The sequence below is a fragment of the Pleurodeles waltl genome, chromosome 4_2, assembly GCF_031143425.1.
Source record: "Pleurodeles waltl isolate 20211129_DDA chromosome 4_2, aPleWal1.hap1.20221129, whole genome shotgun sequence".
NCBI classification, from domain to species: Eukaryota; Metazoa; Chordata; class Amphibia; order Caudata; family Salamandridae; genus Pleurodeles; species Pleurodeles waltl.
The window spans coordinates 448,957,715-448,983,533 of NC_090443.1; the positions used below are offsets into that span (position 1 = coordinate 448,957,715).

Genomic DNA, 25,819 nt, shown 5'->3' on the forward strand with positions numbered 1-25,819 from the left:
ATTGCTCGATTGTCGGTCCGCAGAGCAAAATAAGAAGAAAAAAGAATGCGGACAAATTAGCAAGGATAGCTGAAAACACCGTTTATTTTCCATCTTCGCAGAAAATTGCAAGTTCTCAGGTCGGTGTAAACAGGAAATACCGTGGGATTCTGAGGGAAGAAGAGCTGACCCTTGTCCCTTGTCTCTTACGCTTCATTTTTGCAAAATAAAGAACATTTTTCAGTGAAAATAGCGACGCCTGTCCCATGCCCCTGTGACCTGTCTTGAAGTTATATTTCCGTCAAGATACTCTTGCTTTCCTCTTAACAGTCAACAACCATTTCGTATTCCCCAATACTTCCTGGTAACCCCAAAAAGGCTATATAAGGCCTCTGCTGTTGTCTTTCCGTGACCTTGTCACGATGCAGTCCAGCGTGGCGCGAGAATGTCTCCAAGATGACTTCATGCTCTTCCCAGGTAAGTGGTTTCGGGAGATGTGCCCTGATGACTTATTCACGGACTTTGGCACTGGGAGGCCTGGATTCGAAACCCGGCTTACCTACTGGATCACAAAGAGGTGTGATCGTGGTCGATGACTCTTATCTGTTAACATTGGAAACGTACAGAAACAAGGAGAACACTGTTATGGTGTGGTGTATATTAAATAAAAGATTGGAAGGTAATTAATGTGCCTTGTGCTAAAGTTTGGTCGACGAGGGCGTCTAAAAGTGAATGACGCCAAAATAGATTTCAAAAGCCATCATCAAACTAAGATGCATCCTGGAATCCATACGGATAATGCAGACCTTGATGAACACAAATGGATATTTCCCTTGCGATTGGAGGATCTATTTTGAACACCCATAGAGCATCATTCCTCTGATATGGTGTAATGCAGTCAGAAGGAAGTGCCTCTTACCTAATTTTTCTGGAATGTGGTGCGTGACAGTCTGGTGTAAAAAGTTATATATTCCTTTTCTGGGCTTCTTATCGAAGCGTTTCAGATAAAGTGTGTGTGTGTTGGTGAGATTGGGAGGCTGGGGGCAGTATTTAAAGTAATAAAAACTGTCAATCTTTACTCGTTTGTTGTACCTTTTTTAACTAAATGACGATTATCATTTGCAAAGGATAGTCACTTTGCTGCTGTTTCTCAATAAGCTGCTTTTGATGATGTTAAGTGGGGGACATCATGCAGGATCCTTTATGTTGTAGTGCACTTGTTTCAACTACCTATTCAGTAAGTGCAGTGTTAGGAAGGCACAATATCGCTTTTTTATATATTCTGCTTAACGTGCACCTTATGTGAAGCACTCTGCACAAGTAGTTGCAAATGTACAGATTTACAACAGGCTTACTACTGGGGCTTACACGCCCTTCTACGCATCCTTACTGTAAAGCTATAAGAACTATAAAACAGGAGACCATGGTGCTTTCCCTAAATTTCACAGAGAATCACTTGTGGAGATCACCTGCTTTCTCCCACAGTCACCTACCGCCAGTAACACTGCAAGCCCCTCTCTCAAACCCATAGATTGATGTAAAAGAGCCAAGCATTTATTTGCAGGCTGTGACAAAGCACTCCTAAACTGATTTAATCGGGAGTAATATTACCCTAGTATGATGAAGTAGAGTGCTTGACTAAATCTCCTCCCAGTGGTAGCAGGATGCTAACCCAGAGGGGTGATACCCTGAAAAGTATGGGAACACTCATAAACTTGTGAGCTTAATTGTATCAATGAATTTATCCATGACCCATCCTCATCATGGAAACGGTCAGAGATTTGCTCCATTGAAGGGAAGATGCAAATCTCTTCACAAGGTGTAAATTTAGAAAACTCTGAAGTTGGTGGGGTTTATGAAAAGGAATTTCTCCACAGGGAAAATATTTTTCCCATAGAGAAAAAAAGAACAAAACATGCTATTGCTATCGTGCAAATGTATTTTCACATGGAGCGTTACAGCTTATGTACAGTTATGCATGCTTAAAGCCAGGGTGACTGGAATTATGTGGTTCTGCTGCTTTTTTCACATATCTATGGATTTGCCACATAATATCACCTGCTACATAATCTCTGTATTTTAACAAAAAAATGTAACTCAAACGGATCAAAAGTTATTAAAAATGCAGCAACTCATTTGCTATCATTGGAAGGTAATTCGCAAAGGTTGACAAGTCGCCTTTTAGCGGCTTATTGATGTGGTTGGGTGGAAAACGGGTACTAACGGGTTGCCTTACCGTGCCAACATGAGTAAAAATAACAAAATACTGAAGTAATACTATCACAAAATGTGGCACATTATGCCGTAGCATTCGGGTTTTCTTGCCGCATAATATATTCTACACTGCCACATAATTAGGTCCTCCCTGCCTCAAAATTCCACTCTGGTTAAAACCCCCTTTCAAGCATGTAAACTGGAATCCACAAAATCTTTCCAGCGAGCTCCAATGTTGTCTGTTTCCAGAATGTTTTTCTGCACTAATAAAAACTTGGAAAGCTGCCGGTGTGCATGTCTCAATTATTTTGAAGAGGTGTGTCCCATTCGCCTCACTTAGACAGAGAAAAGCAGTGAGTCATAGCGAGAGAAAGAATTAGAGAGAACGAGGAGGAGAGAGACAGAGAGAGGAAGAAAGAGAGGAAAAGAGAAGGAGCTATATGGAGAAAGGTAGAAAGGGGAAAAGAGTGAAAAGGGATAGAGAGAGAAAGAAAGAGAGCGAAAGGATGAGAGATTAAGTGATAGAGAAGAAGAAAGAGAGAGATAGCGAGAGAGAGAGATTTAGAGAGAGACTGAGATCCCAATACTCATGTAGTAATGAATGCACTTATATCAATATAGTGGCGAGTAGACTGAGATCAGTGCACAGATGGATACTCACATTTACGGAGGTGAATATTCTGATAGACATAAAAGACCGACATAGATTGTTAAGGGGGTTTGAAATTACAGAACCAAAAAGTGTCAAATGTGCCTTGTGGGATGTTGCTTAAATATCTGTTTGCACTTAATTTGCGTCCCCAGTAGTTGTTTGCTACAGAGTTCATCTGCTTATGTCATTAAGTGTAACACTGACTACATTGAGTGTACTAAATGTGTAAATTCTTGAGTTTGTATTGTCATTGTATCTCTGCTATTTTGATACTGAAATAAAATTTTCAAACATTTAAATGAGATTGGCTGTGGACCCAGGTATGTAAACTGCTAAAACAAGAAAAATGCCACAGTTGCTTTTAGACAAGTACTCCACGAAGTAGTCTCTGGGAGCCAATTCCTCAACCATACCACTTTGTCACTTCAAGTCAAAAATAAATTACTATTGTCTTAATTCAATGTACTTTTTAAAGACCCGTAAATTACCAGTGACAAATCCATAATTTAATGTTGTTATGGTCGTTTATAAAAATGTTTTTCGAGTTCACTCTGTTTATTCCGGATATCTTGGCATAAAAAATGGTATTACCTTTGTTGGTGGCTATGTGTCTATTTAATGTTTATTCGTGTGTTTAGGAAAGAATTAGAGAGAATGTAAAGGGACTTCAAAAAACTTCCCATTCCATGATTTGCCATTACCTAGAGATCACAGAGCACATGAATGAAATAACTGCATTCCTTCACTCCAACTGAATCTCAATGATGATTTGGAGTTAATTATTTTGAGGGTTTATTCATATTCAGCCATTAGCAACTCCAAAAGTAGACACAAAGAATATATAATAAAAATATGATTCTGCGTATAATAGTTTCTGCAATCCTGGCAAACTGAACTTTAGTAAATTATGGAGGTTGATCAAATTTCTTGAAGCAACCTTCTTGTCAAATTGAAGGGAAAAACATTGGGCCTTATTTATTAGGAAATGGCACAGCGTGGTGCTGCAAGCAATATTGCTGAACTGAGCTGCGTAATTTTCAAAATGCAGGAATGCGCCGTATTTTCAAGAATACCCCTGCGCTAAATCAGCTGCTTAGCGCCAATGCAGGCACCCTTCTGCCATAGTGCAAGAATTCCTGCATTGTGGGGGTGATTGTTTATGTGCTAGAAGGGACACATAAACAATCATTGATGGCAAAGGATGTTGTAGAATGCAGCACACATAGAAAGACCAAATAATGAGGAGAAATAAAAGTATTTCTCCTCGTTGCGCCACTCTAACGCCACCCATGGGGAGGCGTTAGTTTTTTGTGCTGGCTCAGGTTTATTATTTCTCGTAAATCTGGAGCAGCATCAAAAATCAATGGGTGTTGCATGGGTACACCCACAGCAATACCCACTGCACCCCCCTTTGCTGCAGAAAACTGCGGGGGGAGGCCCATATTTACAAGCCCGCGTTAAGCCAGGAAAAAGGGCTTAACGCTGCCTTGTAAATATGGAGCAGGGCACAGTGCCACCGTAGCATCGCTAAAAATGGCACAAGGGCCTCGTAAATGAGGCCATTGAACCCAATGGCTATCGCCTTCAAGCTGGCTATTATGTCAGATAATGACAATATGCCATTAATGTTTGCTGTGAAAGTGTTTTTTCTTATTCAGTCAGAAATTCATTCATTCTTAAATCATCTCTACATGACCTCATAGCCACATTCTCATTGACGTCACATTTGTTTATGCATGTGAGGTACACATTTCTCCCTTCATCAAAATATAATTCCCTTATTTACTGTAGCATTCTTTCTCATCATTTATCCTTCAGTTTTAACAGCTAGCTCTTACATGGAAGTTTAACCAATCATGCACTCAAGAGGTGCCTGAAAAACTCAGTGACAGCGCAAACTTGTTGCGGTTTGAGAAAAGCTGAATAGTAAACAGTGCTTAATTTGTAATATACATATATATATTTATACACTGAAAAAAAGAGGTTACAGGAGCAATATCGTTCGGTTCTGAATTTACACCACAAAACCATAGAAATTCTGCTGTTATAGAGTTTTTTCAAGTAACTATAACTCGTGCCCTAAGAGAACTATAACGCATGCCCCCAATATGCACAGTTTTCTTATCAAAAATATTATTGAGATGTCAAGAATGCTGTAATATATGGGATAACTAGCTGTCTATGGCAACGGTGCAAGTTATAGTTCCCTTAGGGCACGAGTTACAGTTAGAAACTAAATTTCTATGGTTTTGTGCACATAAATTCAGAACCTAACTATAACGACCCTGTAACCTTTAGTTTTTTCAGTGAATAGATATATATATATATATATACATATACATATATATATATATATATATATATATATATATATATTATCTACTGGCGTTCACCAGTAGGTAGATATAATTAGGACCTAGTTTCCACCAAAACAGTGTTATTTACTTGCCTATATCTTTAGTGCCGTTTGACGAATCTTCACAAAATTTTCCAAAAAAAGTGTTCCTGAGAATCTTGTTGCACATGGGAAGTTTCGAGGTGAACTGTCAAGCGGGGGCCAAGAAAAAGGGGAGGAGGGTTAAAAAAAGCATGTTTCCCATTGTAACTCCCATGGGAATTTTGAACATAACTACAGCCCGAAATGCTGGACGGAATTACACCAAATTTGGCAAAAGGTAGGTTTTGGTCCAGAACAAAGCCTTTTTGTTATTTGGTGTAAATCCATTCAGTAGTTGTTGAGATATTGAAAGAAAACCAAATATGTATATCTGGAGTGGCAAAGGCTTTGTAGTACTCCCGATCTTGTGCTGTGATCTGATTGGGTACCAACACTTCTTTTGGCATTTTTTGTTGGGACTCAGCTAAGTTGTCTGCCAACACTTCCTGGTTGAAGTGTTTGCAGCGTATTATTTGTGAATTCATTGCAAAGGATCTGCAGCCCTAGGCATACAAATTTGTTTTCCCTTTAATATTTACTAAACTACTGAATGGATTTACACCATATAAGGGAAAGCATAATCTGCATACAGAAAGCTAGCTTTCTGCCAAATTTCATGTAATTCCATCTAGCAGTTCGGGCTTTAGTCATGTCTAAAAGTCCTATGGGAATTAACATGGGAAATGCAACTTTTTTGATCCCCCCTTTTTCTCAACCCCTGACTGACAGATCACCCCAAAACTTTCCTTGAACAACAAGAATCACCGAGGCACTTTTGTTTGGGAAAATTTTGTGAAGATTCGTCAAACAGTGCCAAAGATATAGGCAAGTCAAAAAATGCTTTTTCTATGGAAACGTGGTCCTAACTATAACAGCCTAGTGGTAACCGCCACTAGGTAAAAAAAAAAATATATATATATATATATTTATTTAGATATAGGTATGCACACATATATGAAGTATCTCAAGGATTTTCTTAGCAATTCACCGCTGATCTTGCTGAGTACCAAGTTGTGAATACTGAGGTTGTACTACTGCCTCATGCTTCTTTCTTCTACCACCCTTTACTTCCTGTCTCATTTCACTCATGCAGATACTTTTTCATCCCTGCCTTTTCCCTTTGTCACTGTTTCCCTATATTTCTCTTCTGCCTTTTTTCTCCTTTTTCTGCCATTCTCTCTCATGCTTTGGGTCAAGGTCTGATGAAGGATGAAATATAAGTCCCTTTCCTCAAACATCACACACTGTCTGTGCGCAATACCTGCATCCACCTGCATAAATTTAACATTGCAATAAAAAACGCAACTATCCCCTATTTTATATTTCACATTTCACGTAGCAGGTTCTTGGTGTTGCCTAGGATAGCTGAGTGGCAAACAAGAGGTTTGCTCTTGACACCCTCCCAAGAGGTGTCTATCGTAGTGACTAGAGTCCCTTTTGGAAAGTATACGCATATCGTGCAAGAGTTTGTCCAAGGTACCCCAAAAAGTCAGAAAGGGGTGGGCTGTTTCAGAGTGGTCAAACCACAGTACCTCAGCCTTGCCTGTGTTATACTTCCAAATATTGCTTTCCAGCCAAGATGAAACTGTCAACATACACTGATGAAAGGGCTCGCAGGAGCCGCACCCAACCATCATCTGCATAGTAGCTGCAGCTGAAACCAAAAGATCTGATTAATCTAGCCTGAGGGTGAATGTATATATATTAAAAAGGGTTGGGCTTAGAACAGACCCCTATGGCACTCCCTGATATAATGGCTTACACTCTGACCAGAATGAAGGTAGATAGTCTGCTTGACACCTTTTTTTCAAATGTGACTTATACCACTGGTTAACATTTCCTCAGATTCCAATCTCTCACAGTCTGCTTAAAAAGATGGGACGTGATACTGTGCCAAATACAGTGGACAAGTCCAACAGCACACGTGCTGTGTATCCAGCGCTGGCCTCTGACAAGCACTGATAGTAAAGCTGTCTCCCTGCTATGAGAGGACTGGAAGCCCACATGGACTGGATCTAAAATCTGATTTAGCTGAAAACAGTTTTGTTGGTATCTGTTGCATGTGTGAGCGTGGGTGTTTGCATCTTTTGGTGGGCTGTGACGTGGATGTGATGGGTAAGGTGTGAGTGGTGGATGTGAATGTGTGGTCAGGGTGGTGTCTGGAGTTATGGTGTGAGTGGTGGCTGTGTCTGTGAGTGTTGGGGTGGTGTCTGGGGGTAAGCTGGATGTGGAGGCTGTGTCCGTGGGTGTTGGGGTGGTGTCTTGGGGTATGGTGGACGTGGTGGTGGTTGTTAGTGGTGTGAGTGACTTGAGTGATTGCATGCTTGTGTGTCTTGTGGTGTTTGTGTTTATGTGTGCTGCTTGTGGCTGTTGAGGTGTGTGCGTGCATATGTGTGAGTGTGCTTTGGGCAGATATGGGAATAGGGAAATTGGTTGGGGAAGAGGAAAGTGGTTGGGGAGGTTTGTGGGGGGAGGAAGACTGCAGTGAGGGAGGAGGCCAGAGCCTAAAAAGATCTCTGTAGGGCAGGCATAGCACCATGAATGCCTTCCAGGTACACAACTATCTGCTCGAGCTGGGTGCCTTGCACCCGGATGGCATTCAGAATGGCGGTCTGATACACTGATAAGCTCCTCAAGAGGTCATTAGCCTCCTCACTCAGGGCAGCAGGGGTAACAAGTGCAGGGGGAGAGGTGCCTGGTGCGAGGGAGGAAGGAGATGGCTACCCTCCTGGGGGTGCGGGCCAGGCCAACTGGGTGGGGAGCAACAGGGAGGGTGGAAATGGAACTGGGGTGGCAGAGAAGAATGGAGCAGGTGTAGGCCCTGAGTGTTCTGCCACCACTAGGGAGCATTCACTGGAGGTCTACTCAGAAGGAGATGAGGTGGAGCTAGTCTCCATGGCACTCCCCTCACGCTCTGGGCCACTGGGTCTCTCAGAGTCTGATGTTTCATGACCGAAGGAACCGTGGTCAGCTGGTTCACCACTGATGTCAGCCCTGCCTCCCCCACTTGCCTGTGATGAAGCTGAAGTGACAAAGACAAATAGGGTCAGTCCATTTGCCTGAACACACTTCAACAACAGCTTTGATTACAAAACATTATCATAATGTACAGTAGTACCCCCAGCCACAAGGTCCTCCAAAGTGCCTCTAACATTTGCAACACCACATGCATGCATACTACAGGAAATGTAAACGCTTTCACACAGGAAAATCAGAATCACAGACAACTTCAATTGCATGAGTGAAGTTGCCAATCACAATACCCATGGATTAAGTAGGAGACATTGTCACCTTGAATAGTTTGGCTCTTATATCACCCCTCACTAACCTGTTGCTATCAAATATAATAGCAATGTCAAGAACATTCTCACAGATTCCACACAAGGTCCTGCAATCAGCAAATGTTCATATACACAATACCACATCATGATGAAATGATGGAGAAATAATCCAACCATGCTGCAGTAAGAAGTAGAGTAGCCCAAAGAAGATGACATGGAACCACCCATGTCACACTGTAAAAACTCACCAATGGAAACTTCACAATATGTACATTGTCTAAATAATCTAATGGAAGTAGTACTAATGTTGTTTTGCTACACAACACATCTTGCACAGAAAAGCACACTGGAGACAATCTGGTCAAAACGTCTAGGAGATTTGTCTACAAATATCCTGAGCACAATGAATCAGCTAGGTCTAGGGAAATCTCCCATTTCAATTGGAACTGCTGAGAACACCCTTCTAACACCGCATAACTAAAAGACAATAGCCCATTGAATGTTGTTGTGGCTCAAGGAATCACCAATATCTGAAGAGGGCCTTTAACATGTTTCTCAATGGAAAGGCACATCTATGTACCTTTTTCTCATGCAAACACAATTCCATTGGATTACTGAGTGTGCACACTTACATATGATTGCAACATTTTTGCATGTCACTCCCTGATGCATGTCAAGAGTCAGGTAATGAACCTTCAACAACTGGCACATGCAAAGCACTTAGCCAAATGGTTCAACAACAATGGCATGAAAATGCACATTGTGAGTAAGTACTGTAGGTCTACCTGTCATGTCTTTCATTGCTTCTGCAATTGTTCATGATAAATGACATGGAGTAATGGGTTAGGATATGTGTGACCCAACAAACAGTGTTGACACACTTCTGTCTGTGGTACAACATGAAAAGTATACCCTTCATATGATACAATTTTCCAAGAGATGTTGACATGCAGACATATGTGATGGAATCAGATATCATCTCATGTAGATTATGTGTGAAACAGTATTAGAAATGATACTGAAAAAGTGCCAGGTGCACATGCTAACATGTAGGCACAAATACTAATGCCAACAGTGATGTTACCCAAATCATTTATCTGTACATTCCCTACTTATCAGGGAAAGTATTGCTCACTGACTGCACACAAAGGACAATGTATGCAATGTCACATGTATGATGGCCAACACCACATGAGAGACAGGAGTGAGGCACTAGCACTCTTGACACACTGAAGACAAGTGGCCTGCTGGGTACAGATGGCAATATACTCTCTTGAGGAGACTCATGGCTGAGTACAGTAATCTATTACCTCATGTTGTTTGATGCTGGGTCTGGCACACTGAAGATAAGTGGACTGATAGCTACAAATGACACCCACAACATAAAACAACAGGAGATGATTGACCTCTGCACTCAGCCATGTGTCTGCTGAAGAGAGTATATTGGTAGTGGACTGTACTCTGTTGTATCCCTGGCCACTAGGATAAGAGGCAAGGCACATTACCATACACCAACTACCTACCATACCTACACAAACAATAACTCAACTTGTGTGTCACACTTTGGCCATATCCAATATTCATGAGAAGATGGCTGCCTCTAACACATCAACCTGGCAATGTAACAGGTATGAATCTGACCAGGACTCACCCTCTTGTAGCTGCTGTGCTCCCCTCAAACGCCCATCAAGCTTGGGGTAGGCCATCGCCAGTATGTGGACCATTAGGAGGTCAGCGTCCAGTGTGCGTCACACCCACATTGGGAGGACAGCTCCAGCTGGACCGCCACAATCTTCTGGGCCCAGTGTCTCAGGTCCTCCCACTTTTTTTTTTACAATGGACGCTCCGCCTGTGATAGACCCTCAGGGCCTGCACATTCTGGGCGATGGCTCTCTGAATCCCTTGTTTCTGATGGGCATTGACCTATATGGATGCAATAGACAAATGAAGAGGTCCATTGCACATTTTTAGGGTAACTAGTTGTTTAACACACATTTAGGAAACATCTAGCACAAGCATTTTGTAATTTTCAACACGCAATATGTGTAAAACACACATGGTGATAAGTACAGGGACGTAAATACATACTTCTGGAATCATCTGCTGACTACCCACAACCTGGTGATGGCCTACACTGACTAAGAAAGCCCACTGACATCATGTAGCCCAGGGCCAAGCAATATGTACTGTGATGTGAGCCACAAGAAAACACAACACACCATTGTGACCTTCTGAAGGGGAAACTACTTGTGCATGACCATGACCTTTGCAACCAGGCACATTGACTCACTGCATATGGTCCATACAGGCAACTACCATGGTACACACTACACCGTAAGACTTAGGTGACAATGAAAGGGCTGGCATGGGTGTCACTGAAAGCTTCTTCTCTGTGGATATAGGGAAATGTCGTCTACATAATGGAATCTCACACCATTTCTGGTATCACAGGAAACACCCCTTCCCATATGTGACACTCCTACAGAGATGCCATTCAACATACCAAGGTATGTTTGGTCTGATTGGCTGCATGAAACAAAGCTAGTGATTCACATGTCATGATCTCCCCTGCATTAATCAACTATCTGCACTGTGGGTTTGCCACTTGTGTAATAGGCCTGTACTGTCCAAACATGACTTCTGGAAAGGTGACAACAGATGTGTGGCTGTCATTAGGCAATGACACACATTGACAATGAGGGTCAATGGAAATAAGTACCAGGCCAGGTAGTTACCTCAGCCACCATTCCTAATGTTGTTAATGTAAAAGTATTCAGGTGAAATCTTGCTTCTGAAGACTCATTTTGGCCACATCAAAGGATCAGAAGGTCTACAGGGAGTAGGCCCAGTGCCTCAGTTCTATAGCCACAGTTACTGTGCACCAGCCTGGATTATGTCCCATAGTGTGAAAAGGCTTTGACCAGCCTTGCTCTCTGCAAGCTGAGCATACAGAACCTATATGAACAGCATATTTCTATCACTTCAATGCATGACAGCACATCCTGTGACCATCCTATATGTGACTTCAAGGTTGTGTGCCACTCTGAAGGGCTTGGTGAGTTTTATATTGGTCTCATACCATAAATTACCTAGGCTTGATCTGGGCTGAGTGATTTGTGGGACTTTAAACATCCTCAACTGACTCCAACAGTATACATACACAGCTCATGCTGTAATGCAAATACATTTACTGTGTTTCTTACCATCATCAGATCATCATATATATCATTGTTTGACTGTAAAGTGTACTTGCATAGATATATGAAAGCAACAGAAGGAGGATATAGGGCTTATGACATTACAAATCACAATAGTAATGTTAAATACTCAGAGAAGAGGGCTCCACAATCCACAACCTGTACATCGTATGTATGGACCACAGATTGTGACAGCAGGCACCCAAATAACTCACTGGGACACAGAGGCACATTTGAGCCTGTGAGGAAGGAAAAGATGATTTTGAACATTGTCAAATAGGTATGTGAGATAGTTACCTGTTCCTCCGGAGAGCCATTGAAATGACAATACAAGGGAAGGACCTCTTCAACAAGTTTCTCCAGCTCCTCTGGAGAGAAGGCAAGGGCCTTTTCATCTGCTTTGCCTGGCATGATTGCTCCCAGAGTTGGCACACAGCAGTTGAAGTGTCAGTGTCAGGAGGCAAGTGAGTTATTTTCCAAACCTCACTGTACATGTATACCCCTTACGCGGTCATCACCGTGGATCGGCACAGCCATTGGGCGACGACCATCACAGTCAATAATGTTACCCTATGTCTGTGTCTGCCGCAGTTGGAACTGCCCACCAAGCAGTCAACTCCAGCTGCCAGTAGTTCCTAAACTCCACTGAACGAGGCCAGACATCAGCCATTTTGGCAGTTGAAACTACAGTTTTGGTGACTGTTAAAATGCATCACAACACTATTAATGTGTAATAACATCTTAAAAGATGTAAAGCTCCCTTGATATGTAGATTCTCCAAGACAATCATCAGTGTAGTGCATTGCTGGTCACAGATGCCATATAACTGTGGTGCACTTTACTTCACCGGTGACGGTATTTTTGGCAGTCGGAACATACTTTACAATATCAAGGGGCACAATGGGGGCATATATGTATGCTATGTGCACATATATGCTGTAGACACATGCCTAGACAACCATGGGGATCATACCTTGAGTAGTAGACAGTTTTGATGTGTAATGGTTGTAATGTATTTCTAATCAGTAATGTTTTGTCACTTGACTTTGGTCTTACTCATCAGATAAGTTAGTCTGGATACAGTGACTAATGCTCCAACTCATTTCATTCCACAACTGGCTACCCTGGGAGAGGGAGGATGCAGCAACCTCCAGTCTACCATCAATTTTCAGTCTTCTAGACCATGGAAGAACATGACATAATAATGCAGTTCCATCTGAATAGGCAAACGATCTGAGATCTTTGTCGTCCATTGGAGCCAGATCTCATGCCTCAAAACAATAATCCAACATGTATACAACTCTTTGTGAGACTCGTGGCAGTATTACACTTCCTGCCCACAGGGTAATTTCAATATATAGTGGCTATTTCTGGTGGTATGTCACAACCTATGTTCAGTGGTATTTTAAAAGAAGTGCTAGAAGCAATGATTAAACACATTGATAGCAATATCAGGTTCGCCAGACGTGAGGATTTAGACAGTGTGAAGGATAACTTCTATGAATTTAGTTGCCTTCCACATGTTGTATGGCACCCATGTTGCATTTGGTGCCACCACATGCCAGTGAACAAGTCTATCGCAGGAGGAACCACTTCCATTCGGTGGACATGCACGTTGTTTGCTTGCCAGATCTGTACAACTCGAACGTATGTGCTCGGATTCCAGGTTTACCCATTATTCCTTTGTTATGCGGAACAGCACCGTACCCCAGCTGATGTCACAACTGCAACCAGAGGGGGCTTAGCTTGTAGATATGTTACTTCTGTTGTGTTCTTGTTTGTGCAATGTCAGGTGCTACAATCAGGAAGTGTCTGACTCATTGTGGCACTTATGTCTCATTACAAAACAGGAGACTCAGCATATCCCAGCCATCCTTGGTAGTTAACACCGTTGAGGAATCCAGCTATTCCAGGGTAAGCCCACTACAATGAGGCCCATGGAAGATCACAGCAGCCAGTTGCGCGGGCTTTTGGGCTCCTGAAGGCCAGATTTCACTGTCTTGGCAAGGAGTAGCCATGTGCTCCAGGTTCTCGCCTTCATTTGCAAACTTATTTATGGGACACTTGGAGGAGGAACTCATTTGGGGTCCGGGTGGAGCACAATGGAATGCCTCCAAATTGTATAGGGGACCATACATTGATGATTGCCTTATGATTTGGACTGGCACTATCCCAGAATTGAATACGTTTTGTGAGTATTTGAACTCAAACCTGGTCAATATTAGGTTTAAATGTCAACATAGTCAAACCAGAATAGTTTTCTTAGATGTCGAACTGTTTACAGAGGACCACAAGATTCATAGTAGGCTACATCACAAGATTACTTTGTGTAATTCTATAATGCATGCTACTAGTGTGCATTCAAAACATCAGATTAGCACAATACCATTTGGGGAAATGATGTGGGCAAGATGCAGTTGTAATAAAGACCTGGATTTCCAGCACTTCATCAAAGACATGGAAACACATTTTTTACAACGTGGGTATGAACAACTTGTTATCAAAAAAGCCTGTGATAAAATAATGAAAATACCCAGGGGGGAATACAATAAAATATACTAACAAAAATAAGAATGAAGAAATACGATGTATTGTTGACTGTACTCAAATGTCTAGGTTGTTCCTTAAATGTATGCTCAAACATTGGCACGTATTATATGCGGAAAACAGTTTGAAGAAATACATCTCAGATAGACCTAATTTAACTTATCGAAGGGGCACAAGTTTGAAGAGTATATTATGTCCTAGTAACCCAATTAACAAACCTAGTGAAAATTGGCTAACAGCATATACCAAAGGTTTCTACAAATGCGGTCATTGTGGTATGTGCAGATGGGCACATGATGCTATACGTACATTTGACAACAGTGTAAGGGAATAATTCCATATACTTTGTAATATCACTTGTAATACTAATTATGTAGTAAATGTTATTCAATACAAATGCGGCTGTATGAGTGTGGGGAGCACGATTACGGCTTTAAGACAGAGAATTAGTGAACATTACAGGGCTATGAGAAAGGAAGATGTAAGATATCCAACTGTGGTACACATGAAGCAATGCCCAGCACAAGGACCAAACAGAAATTTCAAGTTTTGTGGTATAGAACAAGTGAAAAAGACCACCGAGGGGGCAATAGAGAATTGTTTCTAAGAAGAAGAGAATGCATTTGGATTCTGTGAATAGAGAGCAGTGGAAGATGGTTTAAACACTAACCAGGAACTTAAATTTTTCTTAGGAGAATGACATTTTAGATTTGGATAGGATGACACAATCAGATAATATGTATACTGACAAGATTTTAGACGTAGGGGAGGATTTAATGTATATTGTGAATATGTATAGGATTGTGAAAGGATTGCAAAATAAATCATTTTATTTCTCATAGAGAACTTCGGAGGAAACTTCTCTGTCAACTACTGCATTTTTTTTCTTCTGAGAACAATCTTTATATATCACCTCCTTGCTATGACTTTCTCTTGTTTGTGCTGTTCCGGTATCAACATAGTGGCAAAATGGATACTGGGTGATGATTTTCCAGGGAGGTGACACTAACGAGGCAAAGCTTGACAAACATGTAGGATGTTAATATTTTGGCATCTTGAACATTTTTGCATTATCCATTGGCCACCATGATTTTTTAGTAGGATTCTCTTCTTCTTTCTCCTTAATATGATGCAAAGCACGTTAGAATATACATATTTCAACATGGCAGCTGCCACGTGGATAGCCACGTTTGTCCCTCTTTTATATTGACACTCCATAACTCAAGGTAACAATGGCGCCCACACCCACAATGGTCATTTTTTTCTTGTTGGTGGCCTTTGAATTTTAATTAATAACGCCCATATATACAACGTAAGCATACTTCTTTATATATTGTTTATTTACTAAGGACCAATGGAGAAGAATCATAAAGGATGATACTAGTTCAGTGGCATAACAGATACTGGGCGATGATTGTCTAGTGGAAGACAATGGGGATGCAGAGCAGGTCGAAGCAAAACATATTTCAACATGGCAGGTGCTACATGGATAGCCACGTTGTCCTTCTTTTATGTTGGCACTTTTAAAATCAGCCAAAGATGGCACCCAGGTATACGTCTGACGAGCGTAAACACTCGTACGGAGACCTCAAGAGAATCATGCGACTTTGAGAATTTGGGTACGTGGATTGCGGGTTTGAATTATGCATACTTTTCATGTTGGCAATTTAAAATCAAACCAACAATAGGGTTTAAACAAACGTTTTACAAGCATACACGCTTGTAATCACTTTGATATTGTAGGTTTATCCTTTGGTCACCACAGTTCTTATAATTGGATCCTTTTTCCCTTTTCTTTTCCTCTATGGCTTCAATATAGGAACAATTGTGACAGTGTATATGGTCTCCAATGAATTATGATCAACAATCCTGAAGATATTTATAGTAGCCAAGTAACGTCTTATAGAATTCACAATATGGATGGCACTTGCATGCACTGGAGGCTGATAATTGTTTTTATGTCATTTTTCTTGTATGGGCCCAGCACAATTGGGTTCCTTTTTTCTCAGGATAAACTTTCGCTTATAGAGATCTGCCTTCTTTTATGGAAAAACGTCCTTTCCAGATATCAGCAATAAAAGCTTTTTATTAGGATTTGACAACTTTTTTGATGGGATGAACACTTGTTGGATAGGTGTTCAGGTTTCCACGTACAGTTGTTTTTCTGTGATTTTGGCACAAAGATGGTGAGTGATAATTTAGACTGTATACACGGGTTACATTGGCGGTTATGTATGTGACTTTTCAGCCATGACGAAGTCTCAGAGATTATTTTCACTTGGCAAAACTTGTGTTGGCTGGAACGGTGGCTGGAACTGTGAGGAACTGTATTTGTATGTTCAGAAATGTCAGAAGAGAGCTCCGCAAGCATGAAATAAAGCAAGATGGAACTGGAGAATACACAAAAAGGGTGGCACTAACTTATTTTACTTAGAAACATGTGCCTTGGACTTTTATTTCAAGTTGTCAAACCCTTGATTAGGGTTGTTTAGGGGAGTTAGGTGGATCTCCCCTCCCAGCACATGAATTTGTTATTGTAATTTTTGTGTGACTCAGTGAGCACCATTGCCTACAAAACACCATTCCATATGTATCCCATCTTAAGGACTCCACACAAGGGGATATGGTAAATGATTTGTTGTTGAAATTAACCTGGTAAATCTTTTAAGCCCAGAGAGTTTATTGGCAGGACGTAATGCTCCCACTTTTAAGGGTCGTGGTAGTGGATATTATATTGATCACATATATATTTCAGTGGCTTTGCTATCCTCACTTCCTTTTCAGTAAATTGGAACTGCCTCAGTGATCATAATACCCTTGTTGCTAGTTTTCACTGGGCTTTTCAGATAGAGGAACCCTGCCCTTTTTCGAAACCCAAAATCAGGTCACCTGATCAGGGGCATAGATTAAAGTGGCGCAATGTTATCCCAGAATGATTTACTACCAACTTAGTCATGTCTTGTCCTTTCAAATTCCAGATTTATTTGAATGCTGAGGCTTCTCATCAGACCATCCTGGAGGCTTATGAGAAGATATGTAGTCATATAAGTAAAGCCCTCTCTAGATGGGTTAAGACTGACTTACCGATTCTTTGTCGTTGGTTCAAAAATAGTTGTAGATGGGCACGTATGGCACTTTTAGCTTCATTTAAAAAACTACCATGGGATAGGGTGGTGGTTATAGAGTACACAGCCATATGCAGAGCTGCGGTTAAACATAGGAAGCTGGAGTTAAAAAATTAGTTGTGGAAGGACTTACTTCAGACTAGTCTCCAGAAAAAAAGCACGTTATTCAGGCAAGTGATTAACCACCCTTTTTTTGAGGAAGATGAGATGGTGGCTCATTCTGCGTTAGTCCCTGCACAGGGTTGGGAGTCTCATTTCCCGAAGTTAAATCAGGGAAGTGAGTCTATTTCTTTCCCTACCAGTTTGGCTCAGGATGTAAAAATAACATTGTCTTGGGAAGAGATGCCATTATAGCGCTCCCTTTGGGGACTGCTCCAGGACAAATGGTGTCCCGGGGCATCTGTTTAAACCTCTTACTGATTTCTGTGCTCCTCTCCCAACTCTTTCTCCTAATTCTGTTATTGGCCAGTCTATTCCTGCCTCATGGCATCACTCTGTTATTGTTCCTGTGTATAAGAAAGGGAACAGGAACGACCCTGCTGGCTACAGGCCTATCTCATTAATTGAGGTGGAGGTCAAGATCATAGGTAGGGTTATACTGAACAGAGTAATTTTATGGGCAGAGGAGCACAATATCTCATCCGATGTTCAATATGGGTTTCATTCCGGGTGTAGTACAGTTGAGCAGAACCTTAATCTCCATCTCATCCTTAATAAATATACCCAGGCAAAGAATGAGTCTCTGCATCTTGCCTTCATGGACCTCAGCTCAGCCCTTGATAAGGTAAATAGAGATGGGTTCTGGGTTGAGCTGTGTTCCATGAGTGTGGATGAGCCTCTGGCTAATTTCTTAAGGGATCTTCACTGCGGGTTGACGGCCTCAAAACATTACGGGAGCAATGGTGAATCCACTGGGAGCTACCCTCTTAGAAGTGGGGTCTGACAGGGATGTATTTTGGCCCCCTTTCTTTTTATTATGTATGTTAACCGCCTGGAGCATGCACTTCTGGAACCAGGCATTGATGTACCAAAAGCCGGGGGCAGATCGCTTCCGGCTCTTTTATATGCAGATGACGCTGTTCTTATTGCCCATACTGCCATAAGTTTGCACAAGCTTTTAAATATCTTTGTTGATTTAATGTCCAGTCTAGATTTGCTTACAAATGTTTAAAAAATCACATGTATTTGTTGTGCAGCCGAAGTACTTATTTTTCAATTTAAGGTCAAACCCTAAGCAAGGTGGAAAATTTCCACTATTTAGGAATCCTTACAGATTCCTGACTCAGCTGGCAGTACCTGTTCAAAAAGAACATATGTAACCTTATAAGGGCATGTGTTGAAGTTTTTATTTTTTCATCTTGGCTAGGTCACAAGCCCCTGAAAATCATGGTAGAGATTTATAAAGCTAAATGTATACCAATTTCAACTTTTGGTTGTGAGATTTGGGGATATGTGAACGTAGACTCTGCTGGAATAGCAGAGAATACATTTTTTAGGAGTATACTGGGAGTTGGCCAAGGCATTCCCTCCAAAATAATTTGTGAAGATTTGGGGATGAGTTGTATTCTGGACCTCATGCGCCTGAGACCTATGCTATTTTGGTGCGCTTTTTGGTTAAAAGAAGAACTGAGTCTTAATAGGACAATTATTCAAGATAGTGTTAGTCTGGAGAATATGTCTTGAATACCATGGTTGGTATACATAAAGGAGAATTTCAGAGCTCTTGGGAGACCAGAGTTATTTTCGAATCCTCAGTATATTATCAAACAGGATGTTGCTTGGCTAAAGGAGCTGTCTTGCTTAGTTTGGCAGTTGGGAGGGAAACCTCAGCTCAGCTAAAGTTGTCATACCTTAGATTTGTTATGGTGGAAACCGTTCCAGGGATACAGCCATGTTTGCTCCTTGAAATGCCAACTTACCAGCACCGTTTGGTTACCTGTTTTAGGTTAGGCATGTTCCATCAGCTGGTCTCTTCTGAGATTAATTGATATAAGTCCTGTGACTCAGTTTCCACTTGTAACACTTTGCACATGGCGCTATGTCCTTTTTATACTTCTCCTCAGCACAAATTTAAAACCCCTTTTATTAATTCAAGACTTTTATCAGGTAGGTCTGCATTTTTATACCTTTAACTGTTAGCAACAAAGAAAATGTGTTTTTATTTATCCAAGTTTCTTATGCTGATTCTTTATACTGCTCATTAGGAATGATCTATTTGCATCTTACAATGGTACTATGCACTTTAACGATGCTATGCTAAACTGCATTTATGTTTCATGTTTTTTTAAAGCCTGTAATATTTTATTTCTTGTTCTTGTGTGACTTTTATGGCATAGATTGCCTAAATAAAGTTAACTAGATTGATTGATTGCTGCAGAGGCAGGGATGTCTGAGGGTGGTTGGTCCTCTGGCAGGGCGTCCCTTCCCATGTCGGCTGTAGATGTACCTGGGCTTGATGTAGTTGGCCCTTAGGAAGGGGAAAATGTTTGGGCAAAAGCCTGTTCGGTTTAGCTTCAAACTAAGAGGGAACAAGGCTAAATAATGCAAAGACCGCAACACTCTTAGTCTGAGTAATGAATTTATTAAGGCACTTCCCAGGGCTCAAACAAAAGTATACAAGAATATAAACATGAGCATTGAACTGGAATATAGCAAAACGCGTGCAGCTACTAATATAATCACAGCAGTTGAATAATAATAATCAGAAAAAATACAATATATCAATAATGAATATGTATGCAGTGAATATATTGATATTTATGCATGCACACAGTAAAGCTAGATAATTAAGAATTAAAAATGCATCACCATGGGGATCTAATCCAGCATCATCCTTGTCCTTGCCAACATCAAGCTGTGGAACCCTGGACAGCTGAGAAAAGAGAAATTTTCTCCAATGGGACTCTGATTTTTCTGAGCAATGCGCCCACTCTCAGAAATGAGTTCCTTCTGCCTCAGCGCCAAGTTTCCCCACCTCATTCACCTTAAATAAACTTAAGAGGAAGGTTCTGGTAACCTCTCCCCTCACTTTGAATAAGTTGTGAAATTCAAGTGCTGGCTCTACTTGGTCAGTGTTGAAAACACACAAAAGGATTGGCCAGATCCCAAGGTGCATTTTCAAGACAGAGCCGTACCCTTCTCTGCTATAACAATTCTCATCCTTGTATACTCTTATCATCGTTGCATCCCCCATGTTACGTTCCTTTCCCTGGTGAGAAAAGCGAAAACACGTTCAATGTAGGAAACAAGCTGTGTGTGGAAAAATACCTGCGCCACCAATGTGACGGCATTTGAAGCTAAGCTAAGCACAAAATGGAGTCAGTGGTCAAGATGGAATCAGTGGTTAAATACAGATAGCATTACAAAGCCCTACTCAGGGTTGTATGGATGTATACCACTACCCCTGCTAGGGTGGACATGTTAAAATTATGGTCCTCCAAATATTGGTTCAGGTCCCTCTGCATCTGCTTGATTCCCCAGAGTTCGGTTAACACATGGCTCATCACGCATTGGGACTCCTGATAGACCCCCAATACTTTGCTGATGTTATCCTAGTCATGAGTGGCCCAAGCGGCTTCACTCTGCTGGCCCACAACATCCCTCCCACGGACAACCCCCACAAGCCTGTGCCCTTGGCACATGCTGCACTCTCCAACTGGGTCTTGAACGATCAGTGTCAGAATTGTTGATTTGCATCTCAGGATCCAGGACCGGGGGGGTCACAAGATGGTAGCAACTGTGCTAGGTACAAAAGTTGGGGAGCATGCTGTTGTCTGTGAAGTTCAAGCAGCTGGGGTGGGAGGTGTTGTTATGGGCATGTGAGACTCACTGCTGCGGTCTGACCAGGCTGCAGAGATGGGCCAGGATCATTAATGTCCACATGTCCAGGAATGTTGCCATCACTGAGGGCTTCATCCAGAGGTGGGTTGGGAGTCTGGTGAGTGGACAATGTATGGCCAGGTGCTGTGCCAGCTCGACCTCTTGAGAAATAGAGTACATTGTTATGGCTGAAATGTGTAATCTACAAGTGAAGGTTTTGTGTCACTGTAAGTAGGGACCTTGGACAAACTCAAGTGATAGGTTTGCTGATTGTGCTATGTTACCATGGTACTGAAGTTGTTGACATGGCATGTGGGAAGCTTGCAGAAACTATAAGACTCAAGCAGCTCATTAGATATGCTGATCAGTTGCACATTAAATGAGAGAATGCGCATGACATCTTAGAAACAGTTAAGCCAACATCAGTGGAGAGGAGATATGTTTATTTGAACATTCCAAGGCCTACTTGTGTGAGATACAGGTGAACATATAACTTTGATTTATATGTAGCTGTAGCCATCATATGAGCAGTGCTGAGTCAATGTGTTAACTGACACTACCTATCTGATAAAGCAGCTTAATGCCTTAGGAATATTTGATGTCCTCAACAGTTTCATTTTGGGATACCAGTACGAGAGCAAGCTAGGTAAACAGACACGTCTCTGAGTTGAGCATGATATGTAGATTGCTCACTCCCATGTGAGTGAACATAATTTGAGAGGTGATACACTGGTGTATTTGGACAAGTGCTGAAAGGCCTCTTAGTTTGAGTTACAGAAACAGGGCCTCCTGGTAGTTGTAGTCATGTCACTTGTTGATGCCCCACACTGCACAAATGCTAAACTCCCAGGGGAGGGTACATCATTAGAGAGTTGGCACACAGGTGTGTTTGGACAAGTGCAGAAGGGCCTGTTGGTTTGGGGTACAGAAACAGGGCCTCCTAGTAGTTGTATCCAGGTCACTTGCTGACTCTCCACACTACACAAATACTAAACTCCCAGGGGAGGGTACATCATTTGAGATATGGCACACAGGTGTATTTGGACAAGTGCAGAAAGACCTGTTAGTTTGAGATACAGGAATACGGCCTCCAGGTAGATGATGTCATGATACTTGCTGAATCCTCGTATTACACAAAAGCTAAACTCCCAGAGGAGGTACATTATTTGAGAGATGGCCCACAGGTGTATCTGGACAAGTGCAGAAAGGCCTGTTGGTTTGAGGTATAGAAAGAGGGCCTCCTGGTAGGTGTAGTCATTTCACTTTGTTGACTTCCCACATTACACAAATGCTAAACTCCCAAGGGAGAGAACATCATTTGGGAGATGGCGCACAGGTGTATTTGGACAATTGCAGAAAGGCCTGTTGGTTTGAGGTACAGAAACAGGGCCACCTGGTAGTTGTAGTCATGTCACTCTCTGCACTTCCCAACACTTGGCAAATGTTTACTCTTACATATCTTTTCCCACAATGCAGTTAGGTTGGACCATACATTTATATGTGTACACATACCATGGGTCCAGGGATGATCTTCTGATATTGAAACACTTACAGACCCCATTCCAACATATGGCATGTAATAAGGATTGATACATTTGATGTTCTATACAACAATGCATATTGACAAGCTTACATCTCTGCAACTCTGGGTATTGCATGCTGGGAAAGTAGATAAACAACACTGTGGCAAAAGGTGAGATGTGAGCGGACCGGACATTGAGGATTTGTGACAGTTTTTGTGTTGTAACTTACTAGACTCCACTCCCCCAGCAATTCCTGTCAAGCACCCAAGATGCAGGATGGCCAAGGCTTTCTCCTCCCATGGAAGCAGTTGTAATGTGGCATTGCGAGGCATTGCAAGGACCACCACCAGTCTTCAGGGACTCCATGTGTTGCTTGGAGGCCAGAGAATACACCTTCACCCTTAGGTCATTCCACCTCTTCCTGATGTCTTCCTTTGTGCGCAGGGTGGTGCCTACAGCATTCATTCTGTTGACTATCTTTTGCCACATTTCCATTTTGTTACTGAGAGGAGAATGCTGGACTTCTGCCCCAAATAATTTGCTCTACTTTTATGATTTCATTGCCCATGACATTCAACTCATCTTCAGAACAACAGGGAGATTTGGGACGTGACACACGTCAATATAAAGTGGGTAACAGGGTTTTACTTAACAAAAAAGTGATATAGGGAGTAAATGGACAAAAGTGTGTGAAAGGTATTAAATGGGATGGTGAAAAAAGAGGTGTCTTATAATTCAATTATGAGAACAATTGGTGGGCTTTGGTCTTGTTCAGCAGTTCAGAGGCAAAGGATCATGATCTGTGAAGGGGTGTGTTTTATAGTGTGATTTGCAGGTGTGTCCACTGGGCCAATGTATGTCAGCTGTGTTGTTTTTTAATCCATCCAATGGGCACTTTTCTGTTGCTTTGCTGAATGCTTACTGTGGCGGGTGACCACCGTCAGCTGACCAGTGCAAGGAGACCCCCATGTCGACATGTTTTTGGAATGGGCTCGGCAGCTCCACGCGGCCATGACAGCGATGGAGTGTGCACAACCAACATTGCAGGCTGCCACACAGTTGGCAGGCACCCATTTGCTTTGGCGGTCAGCGGTTCAGGTAGCATACATTGTAATACAGTGGTCTGGAGACCGCCTGCACAAAGGTCTTTTTGGGGTCGCCGCCTTTGCACTCGGGTGGTCTGACCGCCAAACTCGTAATCAGGCCCTAAATAATTATCTGTACATGTCTGAGGCTGAGGTTTCCATACAATGAATTGTATCCGCTGCCCCAAAAACTAGATCAAGCATTTGATCTTAAAGATTGGTCTTGTGGTAGACTTTCATTCATGGATGACAATTAAGAACAGCTTGCGTAATGCCTCACCGGGGTCTTACAGCAGAGACTTACGTGCATTAAATCTGTCAGTTTACTTTGTGTTTGGCTTAAAGAAAAGGGACATAGTCAACTTCCACATATACTTCTGGTTACCGTAGGGTATCGCTCTAATTGCTATATGTGTTTTTCAGGTGTATTCCTCAGTATCAGGAGGAGAAGATTGAACTGTAAACCCCAACGAATAGCCTTTAAGTCTGTAGCCAAGGTACTGTTGACAGTGGCCACTGCCAAACCTAAAGACAGAGGTGAACATAGGTTCTCTCTTCTGGCTCAAACTCAATAGCTCTGGCTATGCAGAATATGGCATACCTGGTCGCCACAAAAGAGGCATTCAATCTATTCTTGCCTCATTAGGTAGCATGGTGGTTTGGTACTCTAATAAGGCATTAGTCCACTAGTGGAAAATTGGATCCTTGAGATTTCCATTTAACACAATCAGAGAGGCAATGTGCTAAAAATACTGGTGGACCACAGCCATTAACATTGCAGTTCTTCAGTACTTTGCAAAACATAAAATATCCCCTTAAAGTAAGAGGTTGGAACCCCCTCAAGTACACACTGTTATTATATTCTTCTGGAGTCAATAAACACTGTCATTGAGCTGCAAGATAACTTTATATTTAAATGTATTAAGTATGATAACAGTGTTTATTAAGCAGTACACAATCATCATTATATTGAATTGCACCATAATACGTGAATGCCTTATTGTCTTCAACTATACGTGTCACTGATGTACCTATTGTATCAATTAATATCCTGTATTTATTTATGTTATTTGTTTATTTAAGACAACAGATACTTTCCCAGCAAGGTGAGACTGGTTCATGTGATCTGCGCCCTGCTTGCCGTGTCTTATCTGCTTATAGTGGTGCTGTTTGTCACATCGTCCACAAATGGTTAGTAACTTAACACAGTTTTTTACTATTTAGAGAACTTGTGTTTGGACTCTTTATATATCTTGAACATGTGTACTTTGGCCTTTTGTGGTTTATGCAAATATAAATGTGAATGAGTAAGTCACTGTGTAAGTGTTTTGGAGCCCACTGGAGACCAAGTGGCTTGTATGGTATGAGCCATGTCCTAATGGCCACTGGAAATTTGAAGTTGGTGCAGTCCATGACTGCAATGTATGGGATTGTTTTGGGTTGCCACGTAGATGGGTGTACCTGGGTGAGACAACAAAAAGGCTATTCCCCTACCTTTACCTTCACCCTTACCTATTAATTGTTCAACGCCATGCTATGTGTTCCTCAGGTTTTCTTGTGCTGCCTCGGCGGTAAATACCAGGAATATCAAATAAAAAAAATCTGTTAACATGAATATTGTGTCAAACATATTGTCACTACAAAAATATAGAGGAACAGGATGTAGAAAGTAGGAATATCAATGTTTATGTATGCAATATTGTTTTTAGAAATATTCCACATGATATCACTTACTTTAATATAGCTGTATATATATATATTTTTTTATTATTTACTGTATTAGTTATATTAATTGTAGGTGTTTGCAATACTAATATAATTGTTTACATTTTTTAAACTATTGTTTGTAATTTTTATGTTTAATTACATATTTTTACATTTAATTAGTAATTTACAATTTAGTAGTGGGTTGTTGGTATGTGGTGGTATATGGTTGGAAGTTATTTAAATGATATACTAT

The 25,819-nt window shown here is 41.5% G+C and overlaps 1 protein-coding gene across 1 annotated transcript in view; it reads left to right on the forward strand.

Annotated features, from left to right (window-relative positions):
• The first annotated feature begins 356 nt into the window (after positions 1-356).
• Positions 357-25,819, forward strand: part of LOC138294158 (hepatic lectin-like) — a 171,490-nt gene continuing 146,027 nt past the window's right edge. The window contains exons 1-2 of the mRNA XM_069233344.1: positions 357-456; positions 24,943-25,050. Of these exons, the coding sequence (XP_069089445.1) occupies positions 402-456; positions 24,943-25,050 (163 nt within the window). The 5' untranslated portion in view covers positions 357-401. The remainder of the gene's footprint in view (positions 457-24,942; positions 25,051-25,819) is intronic.